The sequence below is a fragment of the Engraulis encrasicolus genome, chromosome 5, assembly GCF_034702125.1.
Source record: "Engraulis encrasicolus isolate BLACKSEA-1 chromosome 5, IST_EnEncr_1.0, whole genome shotgun sequence".
NCBI lineage: Eukaryota > Metazoa > Chordata > Actinopteri > Clupeiformes > Engraulidae > Engraulis > Engraulis encrasicolus.
In genome coordinates, this window is record NC_085861.1 from 38,824,699 (window position 1) to 38,850,553 (window position 25,855).

At 43.2% G+C, this 25,855-nt stretch overlaps 2 protein-coding genes across 3 annotated transcripts; both read left to right on the forward strand.

The window, feature by feature from the left end:
- Positions 1-170: 170 nt before the first annotated feature.
- LOC134449384 (glutathione S-transferase kappa 1-like) lies at positions 171-5,759 on the forward strand. The gene is made up of 8 exons (XM_063199285.1): positions 171-268; positions 777-845; positions 940-1,021; positions 2,415-2,543; positions 2,774-2,919; positions 3,976-4,092; positions 4,943-5,036; positions 5,394-5,759. The coding sequence occupies exons 2-8, from the start codon at positions 777-779 to the stop codon at positions 5,441-5,443; spliced, it is 687 nt and encodes a 228-aa protein (XP_063055355.1). The 5' UTR covers positions 171-268; the 3' UTR covers positions 5,444-5,759.
- A 2,184-nt stretch (positions 5,760-7,943) lies between these two features.
- Positions 7,944-25,131, forward strand: styk1b (serine/threonine/tyrosine kinase 1b). Of its 2 annotated transcripts, none has more exons than XM_063199287.1 (10): positions 7,944-8,303; positions 14,267-14,310; positions 16,501-16,680; positions 17,414-17,773; positions 18,723-18,904; positions 21,036-21,116; positions 21,825-22,039; positions 22,247-22,287; positions 23,020-23,116; positions 23,531-25,131. In XM_063199287.1, exons 2-10 carry the CDS (start codon positions 14,268-14,270, stop codon positions 23,724-23,726), a joined length of 1,395 nt encoding a protein of 464 aa, XP_063055357.1. In that variant the 5' UTR covers positions 7,944-8,303; position 14,267; the 3' UTR covers positions 23,727-25,131. The 2 variants fall into 2 exon arrangements, with proteins under 2 accessions (XP_063055357.1, XP_063055356.1); XM_063199286.1 differs by lacking the exon at positions 7,944-8,303 and adding an exon at positions 13,821-14,041.
- The last annotated feature ends 724 nt before the right edge of the window (positions 25,132-25,855 follow it).

Below are 25,855 nucleotides of genomic sequence, written 5' to 3' on the forward strand. Positions count from 1 at the left end.
ATTCTTGCTTTGCAATGCAACACAATGGTAATGTATCAGTGTCTGTCTATCTATCCTTACTTTGTGTACAGTGGGTCTACTCAGATATTGACCTGGCCTATACAGCCCTATACTTTATGGACACCTAAATAGTGTATTCACACCACTCACGGTGCTCCACAGTCTCCACTGTCTGCTCCTCGTGTTTTCTGTCACGGTTTGTTTGGTAGGGGGCAGTAGCGAGCTAAAGTAGGACCGATACACAATTGTATGAAAAGAAGAAGACAAGGTAAATATCTGCTTTTCATTCTCTTACAAGGGCAAAGTGATTTATATTTCGGTTTGAATTCTTTGTGCATGCTGTTTGTGATCCCTGATTAACACATGATCAGGGATCACAAACAGCATGCACAAAGAATGCATGCATATTGACAGGATTTTGTTGTTAAGAGGCTAAACTTTTTTTCCCAGAAGTTTCTGCTGAATCCCAAAGACGCGCCTGCTGCGACTTAGTTATTCAAGACTTTGTCATATTATGGATTGACCTTTTGCCGTTTCAAAAGAAAGCACCCAGAACGTAGTTAATTTGGTCCAACAGTGAATCCTGAGAAATGGTGTCACCGTCACAACAATAGATGAACTTTCACCTGCAGTACTTGACTGCAGGGTCACATCAAGGAAAGTGGCTGTGAGAGTTCAGTGGCTGGCGTGCTTAGCACACTTGTCAACACGACAGTTAGCCTCGCCAGGGTAGCCCTAGCCCATTCTAAGTAGTTATCTCTGTGCATGCTTTCCAGATGAGCTCTAAAAAGGTGTTGGAAATATTCTACGACGTAGTGTCTCCCTACTCTTGGCTGGGGTTCGAGGTAAGCGTCCAACAGCCTGAAAAGAAATTCTGATTTCATGTAAGTCTGCTTTTTGTATAGCCTAAATCTAACACGTTTGTTCGTGGACCTACAGGTGCTCTGTCGCTACAGAAATGTGTGGAACATTGATCTCAAGTTGCGACCTGCTTTTTTGGGAGGCGTTATGCACGGTTCAGGTATGGGACATTTAATTGGCCCACACTACACCCAGTGGCGTGCACAGACATTTTGGGGGGCAGGTGCTGGGGGGGCATGTGGAACTTTTGGCTGCCTTACTAGGCTTAGACGGTGGGCTAGATTTCGTAGCTCCTTTAGAAAACGAGTTTCGTTCTCACTCTCGAGTGGCAACTTGATTTTTCTAATATTACCTCCTGACAATATGTAAAGCAATATTCTGGCTGTTGCCACGCTGAAAAGTTGCACGTTTATATTAAAAAATAATGAAAATAAAAAAGACTGGGGGTGACGTCACATAATGCACAGTCAATGGGAAGTCTCCGCCCCTCAAAGTTGAAAAGGGAATATTTATCCGCATATCGGGCTTTTTTCATGGGCAGATAATTCACCTAATCATTGAAACAACGTAGGCATTTCATTCCTGACCATTTTCCTGTTACTGGAAAAAATAACACAGCTTGCATTTCATTACTGACACGTAGTTTTTTGGCGAATTGATCTACCCCCGTCACCTCATTGCTCTATTGCTTTGAGGGAGCAGACCTGTCCTCTTTTTGACATTTACCTCTCGTTGCCCAATGATGGTCAGACAGTCGAACACTAACAGCGAAAAAGAGCACTTCTGAAAGTTTGAGAAAAATATTTTTTTTTGCATGTACATAACAAGTGGGCCCACTTACCCCCCAACTTGTAACTTTTTGCCATGAAATCTGACGGTTCCGGGTAGCATGCACGCGCTAGCTGTATTCTGCCTCGTTGACTTTGCATTGACGTGACGTCACTCGGTGGGCTATTTTTTGTTGTCATTTTTATAAATCAATGTGCAAGTTTTGAGGATGGCAACAGTCAAAATGTTGATTAATGGGTTGTCAGGGGGTTATATAAGCAAAAATTAAGTTGCCACTCGTTAACACCAACGAACTGACAAGATATGAGACTGGGCCCACCACCTAGCTAGGATAATTTCGAGGCAAGTGTATGTGTATTTTGAAAAGCGCTTTGAGACCACTTCAGTTGTCATATTGCGCTACATAAATACAGGTTGTATTGTATTGTATTATTATGACATACTTCTAGTCTTCAAGCATTTCTAAATGATCATGTAAACAAAGACCACAATATAAATTTCACATTCTGGAAAAAAACAAATAAATAAGAACTTTCAAAATGGGTACTTCTTGTCCAGGAGGGCAAAGAGACAGGTGCTTTAGCACCACCTCTTCCCTGTCTGTGCACGCCTATGACTGACTACACCAGTCACTCATTTGGACGTGGACTTTCCGTTTTCCATACATCATGTAGTAGTGCCTGCCTCTGCTGTTAATTCTTACTCTTTCTTTACAACCTGTGTCTTGTTTGTTTGTGTTCTTGTTTGTTTGTTTGGTCAATTAGGTAACAGACCTCCTGGTGTGATTCCAAATAAATTCATGTACATGACAAAGGACTTGCAGCGGCTGTCCAAGTATTTCAATGTGCCCCTGTCCTCTCCTGCGAACCCTTTTGAGGCCATGTTTGAGAAAGGTACCACCACCATGCACTTGCTGCCATTGCTCCCTCCACCTCCTAATGAAATATTCCCCATAGAAACAAGTTGCCCATCCTCTCCTCCAGTGTAGCATCATAGCATTCTCTTAATATTCATCATCGTCATCATCATCATCATCATCATCATCATCATCTCTCTCTCTCCCTCCCTCTCTCTCTCTCTCTCTCTCTCTCTCTCTCTCTCTCTCTCTCTCTCTCTCTCTCAGGTTCTCTGGCAGCAATGCGTTTTGTGACAGCGGTGGCTGAGAGGGAGGCAGGTGGTGATGCCCAGGTGGAGAAGGTGTCCAGAGAGCTGTGGATGAGGATCTGGAGCACCGATCAAGACATTACCCAGCCTGCCTCACTGGCAGAGGTAGGCCAAGACATTGGGCACGTTTTTTTCACCCAGGCATTCTGCGCAGATCTGCGTAGAGCACATGCACACTGTGCAATCACAATGGATTTTGGTTAGAAATTTCTAGAATTTTCCACGCATTCTGGTTAGAAATTTCAAACCAGAATGCATCGTAGTTTCTCGGTGAGCATGTGCAGATTTGTGTAGCAAGTAGCATCATAAACGAGGCCATTACCCAGTGTGTCCTCACGCAGAGGTAGGCCAAGTCATTGGGCACATGTTTGACCAGGCATCTTGCACAAATCTGTGCAGCACACATGCACGATGTGCAATCACAGCGGATTCTGGTTAGAAATTTCTAACCAGACAGCATTGTAATATCACAGTGAGCATGTGTGCTGCGTAGGTTTGGACAGCAAGTGAAACTGAGGTCATCCTACACAATTCACCACTCAGGGTTCAAACTCAGTTCAGCATGGGAGGCACAGGCACAATTCCACTGACCTACCATATCTGTTTCAGAGAGTAATGAAGAATTGTTTAATTTGTTGATCTAATTATTTCCTCTCTGTCTGTATGAGGTTTCGGGATGGAAGTTTACTAACTTACATTTACCAGCCTGCCTCATTCGGAGAGGTAAGGCAAGATATTACCTATCTTGCCTCACTTGCAGATGCGCACTAGGGAGTTCACGGAATGTTTCACTGTGAATGCTGTCAAAGTCAAAATTTATTTGTAATGCAATTTTAACACAACAAAAGCAGCTGACCAAAGTGCTAATCATTTATCCAGGTCATGTTTGTCAAGAGCTTTAACTTGAAAGAAACTGGACTTTTAGAGCCTTGAAGCTCCTACTCACAGAGCCATGCCCAACCCATAGCTCTCGGTACTGGTTTCAGTACACACACACACACACACACACACACACACACACACACACACACACACACACACACACACACACACACACATACACATACACACACACACACACTACCAGTGCCCATTAATGGTGTGAGGCCATTTCTTTTTAGGGACTGTTTTGTAAAAACTCCCCTCTTTTCCTGTTATCAGGCTGCAAGTAAGGCCGGACTCTCAGCCAATGAGATTGAGGAGCTGCTGAAGTTGTCCAAGTCCCAGGCAATCAAAGACAAGTTGAAGGGCAGCACACAGGAAGCACTGGAGTACGGGGTCAGTAGCATGTTTATGGTGATGTCCGTACTGAACAGTGTCACAGGTGCAGACATCTCAGGTTTAGAGAGTAAAAACCAGAGGTTCGATGGATATACTTAGAGACTTCACTCACGACTTTTCCGGGTGGTAAAGCTCTCTAGTGGGCACCAACGGAGGAGCGCCGAGCTACTCATTCTGAATGGGCTGCGCTTGCTTGACAGCGGCCCCTAGGTGAACTGCAGGCATGGATCAAATAGCAAGTGGGGCAACTGTTTGTAGACTATGGTGAAAACCCTGTCACATATTTGCTTTACCCAAATCAATGAATCAGCTGATCCTAACTTCCACTCCAGTGTAGTTAACGAGTTAACTAGCTAAATCACCCGTGTTATATCTGGCAGGAATATCTGGCAGAATTTGTACTTTCTTAACACAGTTTGTCCACCTCTAGTCATCATACAATATAAGTTCATTCACTAACACCGACCTGTTCTCTGGTTGCAGTAACTTTGCAATTGATTTGCTTGCCCCGTATTGCTCCAGATATTTGATTTTTTATATATATATTCTCTTTTTTTGTCTCGCTTTGGATAAAAAAACAACTTTGTGCTCAGTAATGTGCTCAGTAATGTTATGTAATTTAAGTCATGCTGGTGTTGCTTCAGATTCTCTAAAAAGTCAAAACGATGCATTGGCCCACATAATAAAGATCGCTTTGACTTTTTAAGTCCACTGAAGTGCCTCAACCAAGGATCTTTTTCCTTCGTTTTTCTTTTGAACTTTGCAACCTCCAAGAGCACCAGTTGATTTTGGAGGATACTAATAGCACTCTACATACTCTTTTCTAATGCTGTCTTTCTGTTTAAAGGCGTTCGGCTTCCCTCTGGTTATCTGCCATGTGGATGGGACGCGAGAGCCCTTCTTCGGTTCGGACAGGTTTGAGCTGATGGCTCATTGCATAGGTCAGAACTATTCCATACACACTTTTACAGTAATCAGTTATTTAAAAGTCATGTTATTTATTGGAATATTCTTTTTATCCGTCTCTTTAAATATGTTGACTATTGCACAGTTAATGTAGGGCAACGGGACATTCGGTCTCAGTTATTTATTCATGTGGACAGCACACTTTAATAAAGCTTTGCCAGTGAAGAGCCGTTGTGGTTAGCACCACCATCACTCATAAAACCAAAGAGACAACAAAAAGAAATCAAGCTTAAGGACAAAACACACACACACACACACACACACACACACACTAGTCACAGGTCAAAGCAGTGCGAGGATAATTGAAACTGCCTTTTATGTTTCTGTTTCAGGGGAAACATGGGTGGGACCACAGCCAAACAAGCCCACTGCCAAAATGTGAAATATCCTTGATAACAGATCCACAATGAACTGTAGCATCACATCAATGTAACTGTAGATAGTTTACTCTACAAAAATGAATTAGGCATAATTTAATATGTGCCTTTGTAAATGTATAACCATTTATCAACCCCTTATAGCCTGTATATTAAATTTAACATCAGAATTCTGAATCGTTGATTACCGGTATGCTGCATTTAAATATGCAGAGACAGAACTACACACGTGTGCCTTAACAAAAATGCTGCGTTCCAGAAATACATGCGATTGTGACGATTGTGTGAATTTTAATTTTTAAATAAATCAGAAAAAAAGGGTTTCTGCCTTGATGTTTCTATGTTGTTGTCTCACTATCGCCCTCTGGGTAAACGTTTGAGGTATTGCACTACCGTCAATCCGGAAAGTATTCACAGCGTTTCACTTTTTCCGCATTGTATTACATTACAGAACTTATTCCAAATTGTATTCAATTTATCTCTGTCCTCAAAATGTAACATAAATACCCCATTATGACCATGTGAAAAAAAGAGTTCTTGAGAGTTTTTGAAAATGTATTAAAATGAAAAAACAAATAAATCATATTTACAAAAGTATTCACAGCCTATGCTCAATACTTTGTAGAACCACCTTTGGCAGCAACTACATTCATTTTTTCATTTCGAGAAAAAAAAACACACATGCTTAACACCATCTAAAGCAATTTGTTTTATCTTGGTCTCATCAGATCACACAACATGGTTCCAGTGATCCATATCCTTGATCTGTTCATCTCTCTTGAGACCAAGATAAACTAATTGTCTTTAGATGGCGTCAAGGATGTGTGGTGGTAAATAAGTGAGTTTTACAAAAAAAAGTGCATCATAAAGCTAGTCAACCATGGTTGTGGGACTGACCTTGTTTGGGGATGTATGAATGCTGTCAACATTGGAAATCTGTATTACACCTAAAGAAGCATGCATGTCAACATGCACTGTGACTACAGAAGCAGATCATGATACTCTCCATAGGATTTCATTCAAAACTCACACCCATCTATTTTAGCCACGTGCAGACTCAAAATGTAAAATTTCAATGTAAAGAAAGGTTGAAACACACACCAATGACCTCCCTTTTTTTCTAAATGAAAAACTGAATGTAATAGCTGCCAAAGGTGGTTCTACAAAATATTAAGCAAAGGCTGTGAATACTTATGTAAATATGATTTCTTTGTTTTTTTTTATTTTAATTAATACATTTTCAAAAACTCTCAAGAACTCTTTGTTTCACATGGTCATAATGGGATATTTATGTTTCATTTTGAGGACAGAGATGAATTGAATACAATTTGGAATAAGGCTGTAACGTAATAAAATGCGGAAAAAGTGAAGCGCTGTGAATACTTTCCGGATTGACTGTATTGGTGCCAATAGTTGGTATTAAAACATAGCGATACTGCAAGCACTACTCAAACACACAACCATGATATGACTATAACAACAAAGAGGACGGTATATTGAGCCCAAGCGCAACATGACTACAGTGTACCGGTACTAGTGAATTAATTGGAAGGTTTTTTTTATAATACAAGCTGTTATAAGCTCCAGAATTATATAAAGTAGAAGTACATGAGCACTGGTGGTATTATTACAAAGTTGAAACCATGTAATATCATACCACTAGTGCTGCCACTACATTTGTAAGATTACTTTTACTTTGTACTTCTCAGATTTTGGTTTTGCGCTGTATATTTCAGAAGTCAGATTATTCTATGATTATTCTATGAAAGGAGACCCGTCTGCTGATTTGTTCATTTACTCATTCATTCATTCATTCATTCATTCATTCATCACTTAACATTTACGCAGGGGATTACAGACTTAAGGCTCATATGCTGGGTTTTAATGGCTCTGGGTGACAAAAAAACAAGCCTAACCAGAACTTCAACTTTTCACTGCTGGTAAGAAAAAAGAAAGGCGAAAATGTCAAATATGTATGACAATGGAAATAGGAGAAAGAAAGAAAGAATGAAAGAGGGAAGGAAGGGCACAGGCAAAGTGGAAAGACCAGTTTGTCTGAGACAAAGAGCAAAGAGGGAGGGTCCCCATCTGTCCATACCTGAGAGCAGCAATCGCCTCCAACCACCAGTCAACAGAATAAAGAAAGACATTTTAAAAAAATGGCTGGCATACAAATAAAATAGAGTGGGGACCACCAACCCCTCAAACGATGAATGAGGCTCAGGCACTCTGTCCTTTTGTCTCAATGTTTGGCCACCAGCAAGTAAAGCAAAAACTGCAGGGCAAGTCACATTGACAAGTGTTACAGAGAAGCGGAAACAGAAAAGTACATGAGGGAAACTACACCTCAGCTCTGCCATAGTACAATAACAAGAGAGAGAGAGAGAGAGAATGGAGAAGGAGGGAAGGAGGTAGTGCTCGGGAGATGGTGGATGGGGAATAGGTGAGGAGGGTGGGGCTAGGTCACAGCACTGAAGAGGGTGTGACTAGGTACTAGGGCAAACACGGAGCTGCCACACACACAGGCGGGGGAAAACACACACACACACACACACACACACTCAAAGCACACAAACAGCAGCGGTTGACGAAGGAGGAGGATGAGATAACTCCACTCTGTGATTGCTGGCCTCAAACAGAGCAGTGCAGCAAGCAGCGATAACCATAACCAGCTGTGTGTTTGTGAGTGGGTGTGCGCTTGTGTGTGTGACTGTGAGAGACAGAGACACTGTGCAGTGTCATGGCTCCTCAAGCGAGGGATCTCGGAAGAAGAACCTTATAGCAACACATCCAGCGGGACTGGTTTGGATTACTCAGAAGAGCAGAAGAGGGTTAGAGATTGGCCTTCTTCACACAAGGAAGCAGGTGAGTTGACAAGCCTATTTATTTATTACCTGTGACCGGCACAGGTGTTGATGATGGGGATCTGTACTGACAATGTTGGTGGTGGAACTGTAGTATGCTATCATATACAGCTAAGGTTGTGTGTGTGTCTCTGTGTGTGTGTCTGTCTGTGTCTGTGTTTGTGTTGAAGCACTTGTGTGAAGAATTGGATGGTGAGAAATGCTGTTCGACAGGTTAAGTGTACACACATGCCCTACTTGACGCAGGTGGAAAACAGACAAAAAGCGTTCCGGGTTCAAGACAAAACATCATTAGGGCTTTGTCTATTTATATCATTACTAATGTGTGGATAAAACCACATTAACACACACACACACACCACACACACACACACACACACTTACAGAAACATTCACACAATCACACTCTCTCTCATACACACGCTCACACTCACCCTCGTGTTGAGAGGGCTATTTGCATTGCAGGTGCCACACGGTTGGCTGTATTGCCATGTTTATTTTAATGTTATTTATCTTGGGGAGGAAACTGAAATGTCAAGCAATTTGGATGACACCCAATACAAAGCAGGATGTATTACAAATAGAATGCTTCTGTCCTCACAAGCATGCAACCAGTGGTATTCATAATGGTATTCATGCAGACACGAATGATACAGACATATTCTATGAACTGTCCCACCATAGTCACTATAATGACACTTAACTGGTTTTATATGGAGCACTTGTTTTCCAGTTCTATACGTACAACAGAGATCTAGGGGGCCTTGTAACAATGGGACATATGGAAGCCCCCGAGAGAGAGAGAGAGAGAGAGAGAGAGAGTGTGCGCGCATGGGGTGGGGGTCTTGCTCGCTCTCTCTCTCTCCTGTGTGTGTGTGCGCACGTGTGTGTGTGCGTGTCTGCGCGTGGGTGTTGGTGTTGGTGTGCCACCCATGTCGACATGTCCGACCTGGCTTCCAACACACTCTCTCTTGCTCTCTCCACCATTGTAACTGTTGTGTGTGTGTGACAGCTGCATATGAATGAATGGTGAGCAATTAGAGCCAACACGACAGACAAGTGGACAATGACAGTCCCACGTAGTGTCACTTCGCAGTGTTTGCAAGCACTTGACAGTTGACAGTTGCACACACAAAAAAGCATCCGTAGCAGGTTATGTGAGCTTTGTGTTCCTGAGACTTCATTAATGATTCCTGGAGTAGACACGGCGGATGTAAGGAGAGCTGGCCAGGAAGGTCGGCCAGCGTAGCTCTGATGTCTGTGCCCTGTCTACACGACACACTTGTCTAGGTGCTATAAAGCCTTAGGAGGACACTCACACTGCAGCGTCATTTGGTCAATTAGCTGGTGGCTTGGTCATCAGGGTTTTTTTAATGACAGCAGGAACTTTAATTTGTTGCTGATGGAAATTACATTGATTCATTTTCTCAAAGCCAGATTTTGATAGAAGTAGTTTTTTTCCTCCTACAAATTCTGTGAATCTAGAGCATGTGCGACAGGTAGTGATGAAAGGATAGGAGGATTCATGTATCAGTGTTAGTTTTTACTGCACTGTGTGTGTGTGTGTGTGTGTGTGTGTGTGTGTGTGTGTGTGTGTGTGTGTGTGTGTGTGTGCAGGGTGCGATTTGTCTGAAAAGGAAAGGGAGAATAAGTTTCAGCAAAATCAATCGAATTACATTGAACTGTGATTAAAATCATGTAGAAAAAGTGGCAATATCAAAACCAGAACGGGGGACAATCACCCCCATCCCCCCCTACAAATCGCACCCTGTGTGTGTGTGTGTGTGTGTGTGTGTGTGTGTGTGTGTGTGTGTGTGTGTGTGTGTGTGTGTGTGTGTGTGTGTGTGTGTGTGTGTGTGTGTGTGTGTGTGTGTGTGTTTGCAATTATTGTCAATATCTTTATCAATATGTTTAGTTTAACTGCACATTGGAGTCTGGTCAACTGCAATTTCAGTCTTCTCTGCTAACATCTGTTACGTGGATTTTTGACAATAAAATACATTTTGACTTTGACATAGCCTGCTGAAAACTACCTCACATACAGGATTTTTTTTTTTAATAGATTTTTTTACTGTTATTTTTGGTTTGTCCAAAGCCTAGTGTAACCTCTGAAACACGCAATCATAATTCCAAAATAAATCTGTCATTAAAAAGAAAATGCTTGTATCACCACACACTAAACACATGGTTTAACAAGACCACTTGAAAAGCAGCAGAACAAAAGCTTGTCCGAAGTGCTGATTGCCACACTTTTGTGCTGCCACACTATTGTGTTGGCTTGAGGAGTTGGCACCCGGTGTGGTAGTGTACACCTCTCTTGGAGACGTTTCACCTTTCTTCCAAAGGCCTTCTCCAGTTCTGACTGGGGCATAGAACTGAAGACAATTTTTGAATCAAAGGTGAAATGTTTTCCGACATTGCAAAATGGAGTACGAATGCCTATACAATTCAGAACATAGAAAAGCAGAATGACTTAATTTTGTTTGAGATAAATGTGTTGTATCTCTTTGGTATTAGAACAGCACAGGGGTCAGCCAAAGCTGTCAGCGTCCCTTACTGAAGCAAATCCAAGTTCACATTGCCACACTTTTGTGTTGACATACTGTAGTAGAGACTGTGGATCTTTTAATTGCATCCTATCAAGCATATCGCCAGCTCATGCCAACTTACATAATCATAATCGTTTGTGTGTGGGAAGATTCAAATCCCTGCCATACGGTACACCAAGGCTTTTCCAGGAAATGTCTATGACAGGTTCAGCCCGAAAAATGGAATGGTTTCTGAGTGGGATCATCTGTGGGTCTTTGGTAGTCTGATTATCATCGACGTTCAAATCTCTTCGAGACTTGGTCTGACCAACAGCGTAACAGTTAACATTTCCCAAACGGCATGGTTGACCCGCCTCCCTTGGCTTGCTCATGGTTGTTTGCTTACCGACAAAGTGGGAGGAGTTCCCGTATTTTCGGGAACTCAGAAAGTACTTGCATTGCTCTTGACCTGACTTGTTGCAACGCTGAAAGTGTTGCGTCACTAGGAGGGCACAGCCTGGCTAGGTCTTTGGTCCATTTTCAGGAGAGTTTGAAGTCATTTGTTGTTCGTTTGTTGTTGTTCACATGTTGCGAAATGACCGGATGCAATGTCATGTACAGTAACATTACATGTTACACTTACTAGCTAACCTAGTCCCTATCCAGAATTACTTAAAATGAAGTACAGTGATAGTGTCCCTGGAGCACTGTGGGGGTTGAGATACCTTGCTTAAGACCATTTTGGCCTCATTCTTACTCTGGTGCAGGATTCTAATGTACAACCCAAACATCGCATCTCAAGATCCACTCCTACACCAGCCACACCACAGATGCCTCATGTGTTGAGACACTAGGACTAACTAACGCAAGTGCAGAAAGGCATGACATCCCTTCCTATGTCCACCCACTAATTACCAATGAATCACAAACATGATAATTAGTCCAGGATTTTATTTAATCCCAGACTGGAAAGGCCGGATGATTTCAAACATCAACTCTGTTTAATCAACGCAGACTATCACGTGTGCTTTGTGAACTTGTTTACATTGGACGCTTAATTCTGAATTAACCTAATTTACTTTTGAATAAAAATGCTTTAGTAGTAGGAAATGGATCGCACTCAATTTTTCTTCTTTCTTGTTGTTTTCTTTTTATTTTAACATTGCAGGGACTGACATGACAGACGTTTTGGCTGCACAGAGCCTTCTTCAGTGTCATAAAAATGCTTTGAAAAGATCTAATATTTCGAATTTCAAATATTTAGAATAGAGTGGGTGGGTGGGTTTCTAACTCTGAATAACTTTATTCTTCCATCATGTAAAGGGGTTATTCTGCTTTAAAACAAATCCAGTTGTTCCACATATGCTCGTTGCTACGCAACGACAGAAGGGGCAACAATGCAGACCAAGCATGTGCACCCTCTGGCCCACCAAAATGCTTTCTGATCCTCAGATGTTTGACTTAGATGAGGGTCCTTCATGAAGGAGAATAATTTAAATGTCGAACAATTTAATTCTGGTGCCTTTATTCAGAATCAAAAACCAGTGTCTGTCTATGAGTCTGTCTACCATGCTCTTTATTTCTGAGCTTGTGTATATCTGTGTGTGTTAGGGCTGTAAAGACACACTCAACTCACGATTCGGTGTGACACAGTTTTTGACCTACAGTTCGATAAATCCCACAATTTTTTAAATGCATCTTTTTGATGATCATTTATAGGTAGAATAGGTTACAAAAAGTTACTAATAATGTAAAAAATGTTTTAAAATGATAATGATATTCATTTGAAGCTTGGAAGCACCATCACATCATGTGGTTGTTTTCTGGACTGAAGGGTAACAGAACTTTGAGAGAGCGTATCACGATGCTGCCTTCTTGCCTCACGATACAGTATCGTGACTCTGAGTGTCACGATTTCTCGATTTGATACAATATCGTTACAGCTCTAGTGTGTGTCCATATGCCTGACCCAGCCACACCTTTATTTGAGATATACAATACGTGTGTGTTTTTGTGTGGATGGAGGAGTGGTGACATTGGGTGCATCCCAATATGTGTCCTTGCCTCCTCCACTTGTGCTTGTCTCCTCGTCCCTCCTCCTGGCCCCTCCTCCGTGGAGAAAACGATAAAGTTTCCCAGCTGTCAGCCTCGCCACAACAACTTTTGAGGGACTGTTTTTCATTCACCATCCCAATTGCAAATGAGAAAAAGACTTTGCAATTGAGCTTTTGCAAGATATTGAAATATTGTCAGTGATGTCATCATGACGAGAAGCAAGTGGAGGAGGCAAGTGGAGGAGGCAAGGTCACATATTGGGATGCACCCACTGCTGCATATACCGATATTCATCTTGTCTCAGTAAAACTTCCTTGTCTGACATCACTGATTCCGTCTCCTGTTCTGCCCTCCCCTCTGAGTGCTTCTCAGTCAAAACCTGATTAACAACCTCATCCATGTGACAGGAGTTGAACTGCTACTTAACTATGGCATACAGGCCCGGGCTGACGTGTAGTTTCCCTCATGAAAACAGTATAGCGTATAACCTGCATCTGTTGTTGTTTGTGTCTGTAACAGTGTGTGTGTGTGTGTGTGTGTGTGTGTGTGTGTGTGTGTGTGTGTGTGTGTGTGTGTGTGTGTGTGTGTGTGTGTGTGTGTGTGTGTGTGTGTGTGTGTGTTTGGGGGGGGAGGAGGGAGACAAAGTCAGAAAGTCTGTAAGAATCACCTGTGCCCACCATGGGGTGGTGCTACTGGAGACATTGAGAATGGACTAGCTCCGAAACGTCTGTCTCTCCAGTTAACCTTAGACTTCTGTTGTATATTTTCGGCTTCAATACACTTTTTCACACAAGTCTTGTGTGCGCCTCCTTTTTTCCATTATCTTGAGTGATTACTACTTTTTTGAGACTGCTCGAACCAAGCAATACTCGAGCATTAAGTTCAAGGCGAAGACGCCAACCATTGTTGGTCTTTTGTCATCCACCATGGGGTGGACATCCCGGGTTCAGAAAAAATCCATGCCACATATTTGCTCCAGCCAATTCAGTGACCCAGCTGTTCCCAATCACCACAGTCAACCAGGTACAGTAGATAAGCTAGTTAGGGAAATCACCTGTGTTAAAACCACAGGCAGAAGACAAATGTGTCTGGACTTACTATCACAATCCAGTTTGTCCACCCCTGCCTGTGTCTGCTGCTGGCCTGTGTCACATGTGTAAGAGCCACCTGTGTGTCTGTTACTGTATTCCACTGGTTACTCTGTCGTGCGTGCGTGTGTGCGTGCATGTGTGTGTGTGTGTGTGAAGAACTTCATCGAATTACGTTTGTTTCACGTGTGTGTGTTTGTATGTGTGTGTGTGTCCGTGCATGCGTGCGTGTGTGCGTCCGTACGTGAGCGTGTAAGACTCATCTGTGTTTCTTCTGATTTTTTTCTCCTCAGGATGTCGTCGGACTCTTTGTGCCAGGATGGAGACACCCTCTGCAGTGAGTACCTTTCCCCTCCTCCCATAGGCTTCACCTTATTTTGGACAACATTGGACATGGGCACATTCAACTGATGCACCGTACCACAATTCGGCAACTTGTCCAAGGGAATCCAGCCTTGGTCAATTCCCAGTCCCACCACATCTCTCTCTTTCACACAAGCACACTGTAAAGGGGAGCATTCCAGGGGTGATGTGGAACAGCTACATACATATGGTGAATTCAGGTCAATTGGGCCACTTTTTTGCATGAATGGCCTTAAGTGGCCCAATTTACCTGAATTCACTACATAATTGCTTTGTAGCTTACCTGTACACCCACTTTATGTAACACTGACGTCAACGCCCTATCCAGTCTGGATGCCGGTGACCAGATACCTGAGAGCAGATTTTCCTGCCTCGTCATGCTGGGTGGTGGTGGTGCCAGGAGGAAATACTGTAGCTCTGCCTTTGATGCTGCAGCATGGCATTTACCATGTGTTGCCTTCCTGTTATCATCATACCCGGTTAGAAGGGCTGAGTGGCCTGAGGTTCCAAATGATTCTGGGCCTACCAGCCATTAGGGCTTCTTTTTGATGAACGGATAGTCGAGAACATGGCTGGAAGAGAGTGGGAAAGAGAGATGAGGCAAGGGCGGACTAGAAACCTAGGTCCCTATGGGTATGCAAGCCCATATGTAGCTGGGGTGAATTTCTCAAAACCAAAGTTACTTACTACATTAGCTACTTTGTTGTTTTCCATGCATTTTCCCATTGGCAACTACCAAAGTTGCTATTAGGCTAACAATTTCGCTTTTGAGAAACTCACCCCTGTATTGGTGTGCTACACCACAGTGCCCCTGCTGCCAGAAATATTTTGTCTACGGTCACCACTGTCACCGTTTCATGACAAGCCATGAATGTGTGCGTATGGGAGATATTCAATTATTTAAAGAATATTCATAAACTGTCTTCCTAAATAATTCTAGCTCTAAATTAGATGATTAAGTGGAAATAGATGAAACCGAAACACTACCGACATGAATGATAGGCCTATGCGCTGAACAAAAATACTGAAAGACTGATGAAAATTAATTTAATTTTGGTGAGATGTCTTGTTAGTGCATCTGAGCTGCTTCATAACTAAGCCTACATTGTGATTGCATCTGTGCTTAGTTATTCCATAGCATTGTAAATACTGCACTACTTGTGTGACTGGAGAGTAAACTGACCATTGTAAGGAGGCTACATTTTGTTGACCAAATTACACAGCGCAATGCACCAGTTCATCAGACTGTTTGCTAACAGGTGTGGTTAAGCCTTAGTGTGGCTTTCATTTTCATCCAGTGTGATGTGTAAACAACTAATTGTAAAGCATATGTAAATGTTCCTCTATTTCCCCAATCAGTCTGTTTGCCCACAACAGGTGTGTTAACGGCACAGTTTGTTTACAGACAACGCTTTCACATGGCTCACGACTATTCAGCACTTTGGTTAGTGTTAGCTGTTTAAAATGTGCTGAAAGTTTCACCACAATTTGTAGAGACGGAGCTTAAATGTGCTATTGCTAACCTCCTTTACTCACGCCTATTTCTGTAACATATCCACCTTATTATCCTTGGTCACAAGGGTGACACCAAAAGGCCTACTATTTTGGTAGTCGTTGCTAGTGCTCAATCATTCAGGGCTAATGGGCAGCCTAACAGGAACTAGCCTACTGTAAACCTCTGTGGTAGCACGAGAAACATTCAAACACATTGGCGGGGTTAGAGGGCAGGGTAATGAGGTGGATACTGTCTGGAAAGCAATTGCTCTCTAAGACAATAAGGGAAAACTCCAGCCCCATGGGTAAATTACGGCCAACATTCTTTACAAATTGTACTGTACTACAGCCAACTTTGTAACATTGCTATTTCATACAACGGCAAAGAAATATGCTCAATTGAGAGGGCCTGGGCATAGGATGCATTATTGCTCACTCAATCTGCTGCTTAGAATAGAATAGAATAGAATAGAATAGAATAGAATAGAATAGAATAGAAAGCCGTTACTGTCGTATATAAATAAGGCATCTAGCTCCGCCTCACCCAACCCTAGGGGCCCTGAGCCCTGTCCTTTTAGGCCTACAGTACCTAAAATAACTGTAAGTCGCTTTAGATAAATGTAAATGTCATGAAAATGTGATGTAATGCCATGTCCATGTCCCACAACAGCCATCCGCGTGTACGAGCAGGAGGTGATTGTGGTGCCCGTGCTGCTGTTGGCATCGTTCATTGGCACGCTGGTGCTGCTGCTGCTGCTGCGCTACTGCCCAGAGAGGGTGGACCGCCTGCGGGTCAAATCGCCCAGCAAGAATGGCACCCGCTCCAGGAGAAACCTACAGGGCATCGACGGTGAGTGCAGGAGGGACGAGGGACGGACCCTCAAGGGACGGACTCTCTTCTGTCTTTTCTCCTCTCCCCCTCTCCCCCGGCTGGCCATTAACCCTTTAGAACACGAGAGCATCGCTCTGAACCTGTCCTTACCTTTACCCCTCCGTACTCATCTGGCGGATTATTATTCCATCTAACTCTCTGTGTCTGTTTTTCCCTCTCCACCTGCAGCTCCCCTGAGCATTAACCCTTTAGAGCACAAGAGCAGCATTCTAGACTTTACCTTCACCTTTACCCCTTCACCCTCCTTCTGCAGACTATTGAGCTTCAAAAAACATTCTCTCTCCTCTCTTCCCTCAGGTCATGAACCCTCTCGAGCATGAGAGCGTCTGCCTTCCTTCTCCACCTTCACTCCTCCGTCCTCCTCCAGTGGAATATGGAGCTCCACCTAACTTTTTTCTGTCTTTTTCACCAGCTCCTCTCCTCAGCTCCCCTGGCTGGGCATTAACCCTTTAGAGCACGAGAACATCATTTTACTGTAGTCTCTACCCCTCTGTTCTCCTCCAGCATACTGTTGAACTCCATATAACTGTGTATTTTCTCTCTCTCTCTCTCTCTATTCAGCTCCCCTGGGCATTAACCCTTTAGAGCACGAGAACATCATTTTACTGTAGTCTCTACCCCTCTGTTCTCCTCCAGCATACTGTTGAACTCCATAGAACTGTGTATTTTCTCTCTCTCTGTCTCTCTTCAGCTCCCCTGGGCATTAACCCTTTAGAGCACGAGAGCATCGCTCTGGACCTGCCGTCCTACTCCACCTTCACCCCTCCTCCGTCCTCCTCCAGCGGGGTGTCCAGCATCTACTCCAGCGGCCGCGGTTCCTTCGGCGCAGACAACGACACGTTCCGTGGCGCCTACGGCCCCGCTCCCGTCCCAGCTCCCGGCCCCGCGTTGGGCACTATCGGTAGGGGCCCCGAGCCCCGGCAGCGGCTGCCAGAGAAGTTCAAGCTGGTCACGCCACTGCCCACGTCCTACTCGCTCAAGTCGGACGGCACGGTGTCGCTGTACCGCGCGCGCATGGACAACCGCAACGTGGTGATGCGGGTACTCAAAGGTGAGGAGGTTGCTGTGCACAGAATACAGCCTCTGAATGGGGTTCCAATGTCTCCGTCCCTTCCGGACGACTCATGTGGCCTGAGAAGACCTAAAATTTGACTGGGTTCTAATGGACCAATCAAGCCTATTTTCACATCCCCCTAGACTGCACATGCTGCCCTTCAGAAGTAATGATAATAACTAGTGGTGTGATTGTCAAGTTCACTTGTCAAGCAATTTGTTCACTTGTCAAACAATGTGTGAGTTGTATGCGAGCAAATATATGAGATTATATTGCTCCATTCACTCCCATTTAAATTTTTTTGTGAGTTGAGGAAAACCGGAAATTGTACAATGATGATTGTGATTTTGAACCGATCTTCTTTTTGAATGATGAAGTCTGAAAAGTCCTTGAGTTCTAGATTCTAGTCTTGAGGCACGCACAAGGATCTCTTCCATCTGGCATTAACATGGTTACCTGATTCACCTGTCACGGGTGCTCATTATACAGTGAGCTAATCTAATCACAGCTGTTTGTATTCACTTGCTGAGTGTACATGGGCAAAAGGAGCCTCTAGGTTCTTAGAAATAAGGAGGAGAAACGCACACATGCCATTGCCTGAGGACCTGCTACCTAGAAATCAATGAACGATTAGATTTAGCGAGGAAAGCGATCATATTATGATAGGTTATCAATTCTGTGCTAGGCCTTTTGTTGAGTTTTCATGCCTTAGTGTCGACCCTGGCCATCTCCCTCAATGATTGCAATTGCATTTCCTGTTCTGTTCTCCTGATTTCCTTGATTTCTTTCAATCCCTCTCTACCTACCCAAACTTAATAAGCACCACAGAGTGTCATTAATTCATAATATAATAACTACATTGAATTTCATTACATATAACTCACACACTCGATTGTATCTCCTTGTTCCCCTGTGTTCTTCTTTCACCCCCTCTCTCGCCACCAAGACTCTGCCAGTGCCACAGAGTGCCAGTCCTTCCTGGGCTTTGCTTCCTTCCTGTCCCAGCTGGGGCCACACCCCTTCCTGCCGGAGCTACTGGGCGTGGTCTCCCTGCGCGCGCCACTCATCACCGTCGTCGAGGAGATGGAGAACCGGGACATGCTGGGCTTCCTGTGGAGGTGCAGGCAGGTGAGAACTACAAATCCCATGATGCCATGCCATCCAGCTGCACCTTTAAAGGGACACTGTGTAAGATTTGTAGTTGTTTATTTCCAGAATTCATGCTGCCCATTCACTAATGTTACCTTTTTCATGAATACTTACCACCAGCATCAAATTCTATGTATTCATTATGACTGGAAAAATTGCAGTTTTCATACATGAAAAGGGGGATCTTCTCCATGGTCCGCCATTTTGAATTTCCAAAAATAGCCATTTTTAGCTGCAAAAATGACTGTACTTGGACCATACTAGAAAATATTTGTTTATTACTCAGTAAACTTTCATGTAAAGATCAAATTTGGCAATAGGCAGCCCAGTTTCAATGAGCATCATAGTTGCAGTACCTTTTTTGACCATTTCCTGCACAGTGTCCCTTTAAGTAAAGCCAGAGCCATACAGAGGGGAGAGTCGGGCAATCTCCGCCGTGTGCTTAGGCCGACTTCCTCTTTAGCAAAATTAGCTGTTTTAGCTTCTCAGTACTGCTCAGCGTTGCGAGTGTTAGCGTAGCACACAGCAAATGCAATGCGATGCAATGCAGGGAATATCACCAGACTTGCTGTTCGTAGTAATAACTTCAGATTAACATCACAGATGGTAAAACTGTTGGGATTATCACCACCGAGACAGTTGATGGTTTACATATTTGTGGTGATTACCCCGCAGTATAGTTCGTTAGTCCTTATTTTTGGCAGTTAATGTGGTGGTTCTATGTTGAGTCTATGGAAAGACAGCCGCTTTAGGAACACCCTTATCTCGCTGAAAGGCGGAGCTGCCATTTAATTCCTGGTCCTCCAATCGCGTAACTCTCCCCTCTGTATGGCTCTGAGTAAAGCAGCACTGCATAGTTTTTTGCTCCTTAGTTTTTGGGGCTCAGTTTGTAGAGTGGCCTGTCCGGCATCCAGAAGGATGCAGGTTCAGGCCCTGCTCCATCTGACCTCATCGACCCCTTGCGTGGACGGACGCCATGGCCACCAAAGTGTGAATGTGAATGGGTCAATTTAACCCTATTCAGACTGGGCTTTTTTGGCATTCCTGGGACTGGGGGGGGGCTCTTTTGACCCCCCCCCCCTCATAACTCATGAACGGAATACGGTATGACCACCAAACTTTGGGGAGATGATCTACATATGGACATCTATGAATGACATAATTTTTGTGTCATTATCTGGTATTATGACGTCATTATGACATCATCTGATTATAATGCCCAAAATCTCGCCATAATGTATTTTCCATCAAATTGAGGTAATGCACTTAAATTTTAATGATTCTATGCTTCAGACCACTTTAATACTCACAAAGCTGTCTGATGCTAATGGAAATAACAAAAAAATATTTAAAAGGAACAATAATGAGACTCAGATCAATGATTTTCGGTCAGACATACCTGTCAGAAAACCGTTGCCATGGCAACGGCAAAAATGATAAACATAATCTTTTGGTACTAAACTGTAGCCAACTAAATTTTAGGAAAAGTCACCAATTTTCGTAGTCATAGCTTAAGTCGTTAAGGAATTATACGACATCAAAGTTGGTGCGGGCACTTTTAGCCCCCCCCCCAGTCTGGATAGGGTTAAGGTATACATGAGCAAGGTTTACAGTGCTTGAAGGAGTGGAAAAGTGCTTTATAAATGCAGTCCATTTACCATTTGCAGTCAATGTACTAAAACATCATGTCAATGTCATGTCAGCTGTTCATCAACTTGTGACGGGTGAAAAGCAGGCTGCTGAATGCCATCCTATGGGGTTTAACCATGCTCAATAAGTTGGAAGGTGCAGCACATCTCTCACCAGCTCCCATGAGAGACAGCTCTACTTCTAACCTGTTGGGTGTTGAGGAAAACAAATTAGTGTTGCTTTAAAGCAGTGGTTCTAACAAACGTCCGCCCCCACCCCATCATCATGATAAAGATGATGAAAAAAGCACAGCCTAATAACATCAATAATCTTTTCATATGCTCCTTTTATATGCTACATTATTGGGCTACTTCTTATTTTGTGTTCAGAAGTATGAAGTGAAGTCTCTTCTAATCGCAGACATCCAGACGTGTTTTCGGCTAACATGAATTGTTTTCATTTGTGTGAATGGCGTCTTTAGGAGAATCTGAGCCTGGATGCCATCTGTGAGATGACAGAGAAGCGCATCTTCACCATGGCCCTGCATGTGGCCTCTGCCCTGGTGAGTACTCTGGCCATGACCCCCACCCTAACATGTTATGATATTTAATGTAATGATTCACTTTCACAGGTAATGACCAGAGGAAATCACAAATGGAAGCCTGTGCGTGCGTGCATGTTTAGTTGAGGGTGGAGATTGTGCATATCCCAGGTAAAGGGATGACAAAGACAAAGGCTGACCAAAGGTTTGGAGTGAGGAGCCAGCACCAACCCTTTTTTTCTCTATTCTTTATTCCATGGCAGGATTACGTTTCGACCATTGTCTTCTAAGACAGAAAATGGGTGTATGACTAATGCCTCTTTTCCACTGTCGGTTTTCTGGTAGGCCTACAGCTAGACTTAGCATGACTAGGCCGCCACTTTTTGCATTTCAAATAGGCAGAACACAGCTCAATCGTAAAGCAAAAAGTGGCAGCCGAGTCATGCTGTGTCGAGCTGCAGGGCTACCAGAAAACCGGCAGTGGAAAAGAGGCATTATTGTGTTTGGCGCCCTCTGCAGACAACACACACCACATGGTGGGCAAACAAACAGACGGAGGAAAACAGACAGGATCATCATTGCAAAACCTGGCCCAACCTCTTCCAGGGGGCCAGATAAGATATGCAAAGCATGTAGCTGTTACACTTCACCACTGCGATAGACAGACTGTGCCTTGTCCTTATGTCATCTCTGCTGTCTGCCTTTTGTCCCCCCCCCCACCCCCCTCAGGAGTACCTTCACAGCAAAGAGCTCGTGCACGGCAACGTAAAGGCCCGTAGTGTGCTGGTCAGCCGTCAGTTCACGGCCAAACTCTGGGGTCTGGGCGGCGTGTACGCCAGGGGGGCCGGGACTACAGGGGGCTCTAATCCAGACGACCCCGGCAAGAAGAAGTGGCAGGCGCCAGAGCTGCTGGTCAGAAAACCCATAACTCAGAAGAGTGATGTGTAAGTGAAGCCCTTGGCACTGGTGTAAGCCAAGCATCTTCAGAAGTCTGATCTATAATAATATTATCATTTGTTGTTATTGTTATAAGTGTTATACTGTATGACTGTATGAAGTGTCATCAGAAGTCTGTTTTTATTAATATCATTCATTTTGTTATTGTTATGATGCATGTATTTTTTAAATCATGCATCCCTTTGTATTGGCAGTTGGTCTTTCGGGCTGATGCTGTACGAGATGGCAACATTAGGTGAGTTTCATCAGAACAAAACTGAATTTTTACTCAACTATTGGCTTGGATATTCGGATCAATGTGTGTTATCCACTAGTCCCTTTCACATCTGAAAGCACGTGTATTTGTTTTGCAAATAAGATTGTATTTGCACATAAGATGATCTGAGTGTGATTTATTACGAGTCATTTATGATCCCGTGTTGTGGTCAGATCAATAAATCTGTTGATGAACAAAACCAGCATGAAATCGTCAGGTTTTCCACTAACAGTGTAGGACACAAAACATAAAACCAAACCAAAGATCAAGGGAAAACTTCCACACTCCATAAATCCTCCATGAAAGGTCTTTCTCTGTTTAATTTACTCATTGGTGAAGGCAGCTGTGAGCTTGTTTGAAGTCTGAGGACAGGCCTTCACTGGTACCACAGCTTCTAAAGGGGAAAAAAAACAGATTGTAATGGGAGTTGTCATTGAGTGTTGGACAGTACAAAGCAGCGGCATCTTGGGTGTTGCCTGGACTTTGAGCTTGTGTTGCCGTCTATTTAGGTCAGGCATACTGTATGTGTCAACTGTCAACAGAAAGGCAGCCGCTGAGACCAGAGAGACTGAGTTTTACAACCCTCCAAACAAATCAGGGGAGGAGGCAATAAACTGGACATGAAGCAACCAAGGCACTCGATGTACTGTATTGGCTAAAATATATTTTGTTCCTTTAAAAAGCAAATGTGTTTACAATGTGTCAAATCAGGGGAGGCTCCGTTTGCTGAGGTGCCAGTTACTGAGCTGCTTCAGTATCACCAGAGAGGCAAAACCATCAGGAAGCCCCCCAACTGCTCCAATGCACTGTGAGTACACACACACACACACACACACACACACACACACACACACACACACACACACACACACACACACACACACACACACACACACACACACACACACACACACACACACACACACACACACACACACACACACACACACACACACACACACACACACATATTCTTCCCCAACCACTCTAATATGCTGTAGGACACAAGACAAGTGCACCTGCACCAGCAATGCCAACACAATGCAGACACACTTTGAACTGCTCTATTAATTTCCTCATCTATGCTTGCCAACACACACAAACATAGCCGTTTCCCATTAGTTGGTTGAAAATACGTAACACTTTATCCACCACCTGATGCTGCCAAGATAACAGATCTTCACCACTGATTTGCATATTTATCTCCATCCCATGATCACAGTTACTCCATCATCAAAGCCTGCTGCCAGTGGAAAGAGCAGGACCGCGTCTCATTGGCCGAAGTGAGCCGCAAGCTCCAATCGGGAGAGAAGAGTGCCAACGACAAGACAGTCATCCGTGTGCCTGAGCCAATGAACATCGAGCGCTATCTCCAGGAGGCGGGATATGGGGACTCCAATAGCTACACAGTCTTCTAAAGAGCCCACCATGAGGAACCACACAGTACACATGCAGGCAGTGGGCAGTTTTTCCCCTTTGGTGACAACCCTAACATATGACAAAGTCCCATCACAACACTCCCTTAAGGAAATCTGCAACCAAAAAATGTTTGCTTCTTACTTTTGTTCAATATGTGTATCTAAAACTACCTAGAACACTACTTTATCATGCTTTATCACTGTGTCAACATTTTACCTGCAGGGCCATCTGGCAGCATGTTGTTCACGACTCCAAATACAGAAGCACTACTGCATCATGCATTAATTACACTGTCAGGCAGTCGCTTCTAATGGTGTTCTGCATAATTTTGCAGATATATGATAATATCCACCATAATTAACTGTCATTTTTTCTATTAATGATGTTAATTCAATTGAAAATTCACTACAAATACTGTATACCGAATGCAGAGTTTATTAAAGTCCGTAGGCAAACAGAGGTTTTGCCCGAGATCAAATTCTGTGGAAAAAAGTGCACACATAAAAGCGTTAAAACTTGAAGGTGCAAAGCACTATAATAGTTGTAAATATATGTTTAATACATCTTGTTTATTTACATAGATACAATGAGTAATATATACAATGATTGAAAATCAGTCTAATTTATAATGTCTTGTCAATAGGATGATGGGATAAGCAGTGGGACCACTGTAGTTTACAACAGGAGATGTAGCCAAGTCATGTCTGCTGTCAGACTTTACAAGTGAAGTCTGTGTTCATTTTTTTATTGTATTGAGTTTTCTAAATAGCCCAAACAAGATCTTGCATTAACGGTTGAGTGGATGGTTATTGGCTCGATGTCAAGGTATACCCTGATATCGATTGGTTAGAAAAGAAGACATCTTGCTGATAATTAGTTTGATTGGAAGAGGAGGGACATAGTCAGGATGTAGATTATGACGACGTGAAAACAGACGTTGACCTTGTGAACCTGTTCATTTTCATCACAAACACACCTAGACTACCATGACTGCACTGTAGCCACCCTCTTTAAAAAGCCGATTTTGTAGACATGGATTTAAGGACGGTGGGGGTGTGGTGGCAGGTTTTGTTAGTTGTTTTTGTTAAAAGAGTAAGCTCTTAAAGCCCCTCATAAAAGACTTCTGGCTTGGTTAAACGTGGAGAAATAAGCTGCAAGGATCATTGATTAAGTTGACCATAAATCTTTGAGTTCAACCACCTGCATTAGTAAATGTTGAAGCTTCTTGCAATACTGACAAGGGCTTTAATACATTTACCTGATGGAGCAATGAAGTAGAGATGGCAGATGTATGCATGTCTGTATATGGCTCCTTGTTATGCAAAGTGATGACACACAACCCTCAATGTGATGAACCTTTGTGTCATTTTTTCTTGCCAATTTCCAATAAATCTTTGACTTGTCGATAGCTTTGTCATTTACTTACAAGACTAAAACGTGGTGCGAGACTGCTCTATGCAGCATGACACAGGCTGATCACATTACTTAGCTCTGCACCCTATTCCCTGTTTATTTATTTGTGTACCCCCCTGTTTTTCTTTCATACCCCCTCCCCAGTTTTGTGTCTTTTGTTGTGTTGTGTGAGCACACCAAGCAACATTCCTAACAACTGTATTTTTTATACTGTTGATATGGCTAAATAAACTTGAAACTTGAACTTGACCATAAAGAGTAGAGATAAAAGACCACTCTCTGTAAGACAGGGATGTCAAACTCAGGCCCGGGGGCCAAATTTGGCCCGCGAAGCCATTTCATTCGGCCTGCGAGATCATTTAAAATATCTTACAGTTGGCCCACATACACCTTAATGTATAGTGTAACATGACTTGAACATGAAATTTGCTGTGTCACGGGATGTGCAGAGTGCAGACACATTTGAACTAACAAATATGACGGGAAAGAGTGTGTGTGAAATTTAACTATGAATATGAAGTGCATGTACACACAATTTTAGTCCATTTTTAAAAATAAATGTTGAGTTCGGCCCGCAACTTCGTTCCAGATTTTGATTTTGGCCCTCAGTCAATTTCAGTTTGACACCCCTGCTGTAAGCCATTAGTTTGCTCACACTATAGCCTGCAATTAATTGTTCAATATTTCTGTGTGTACCTCAAGAAAATAAAATGGC

Coding starts and splice junctions, on each gene's coding strand:
- LOC134449384 (XM_063199285.1), top strand. CDS start 777: ATGAGCTCTAAAAAGGTGTTGGAAATATTCTACGACGTAGTGTCTCCC. Junction 2,544..2,773: donor TGAGGCCATGTTTGAGAAAG/GTACCACCACCA, acceptor TCTCTCTCTCAG/GTTCTCTGGCAGCAATGCGT. Junction 4,093..4,942: donor AGGAAGCACTGGAGTACGGG/GTCAGTAGCATG, acceptor TTCTGTTTAAAG/GCGTTCGGCTTCCCTCTGGT.
- styk1b (XM_063199286.1), top strand. CDS start 13,845: ATGCCACATATTTGCTCCAGCCAATTCAGTGACCCAGCTGTTCCCAAT. Junction 14,311..16,500: donor GGATGGAGACACCCTCTGCA/GTGAGTACCTTT, acceptor GTCCCACAACAG/CCATCCGCGTGTACGAGCAG. Junction 16,681..17,413: donor AAACCTACAGGGCATCGACG/GTGAGTGCAGGA, acceptor GTCTCTCTTCAG/CTCCCCTGGGCATTAACCCT.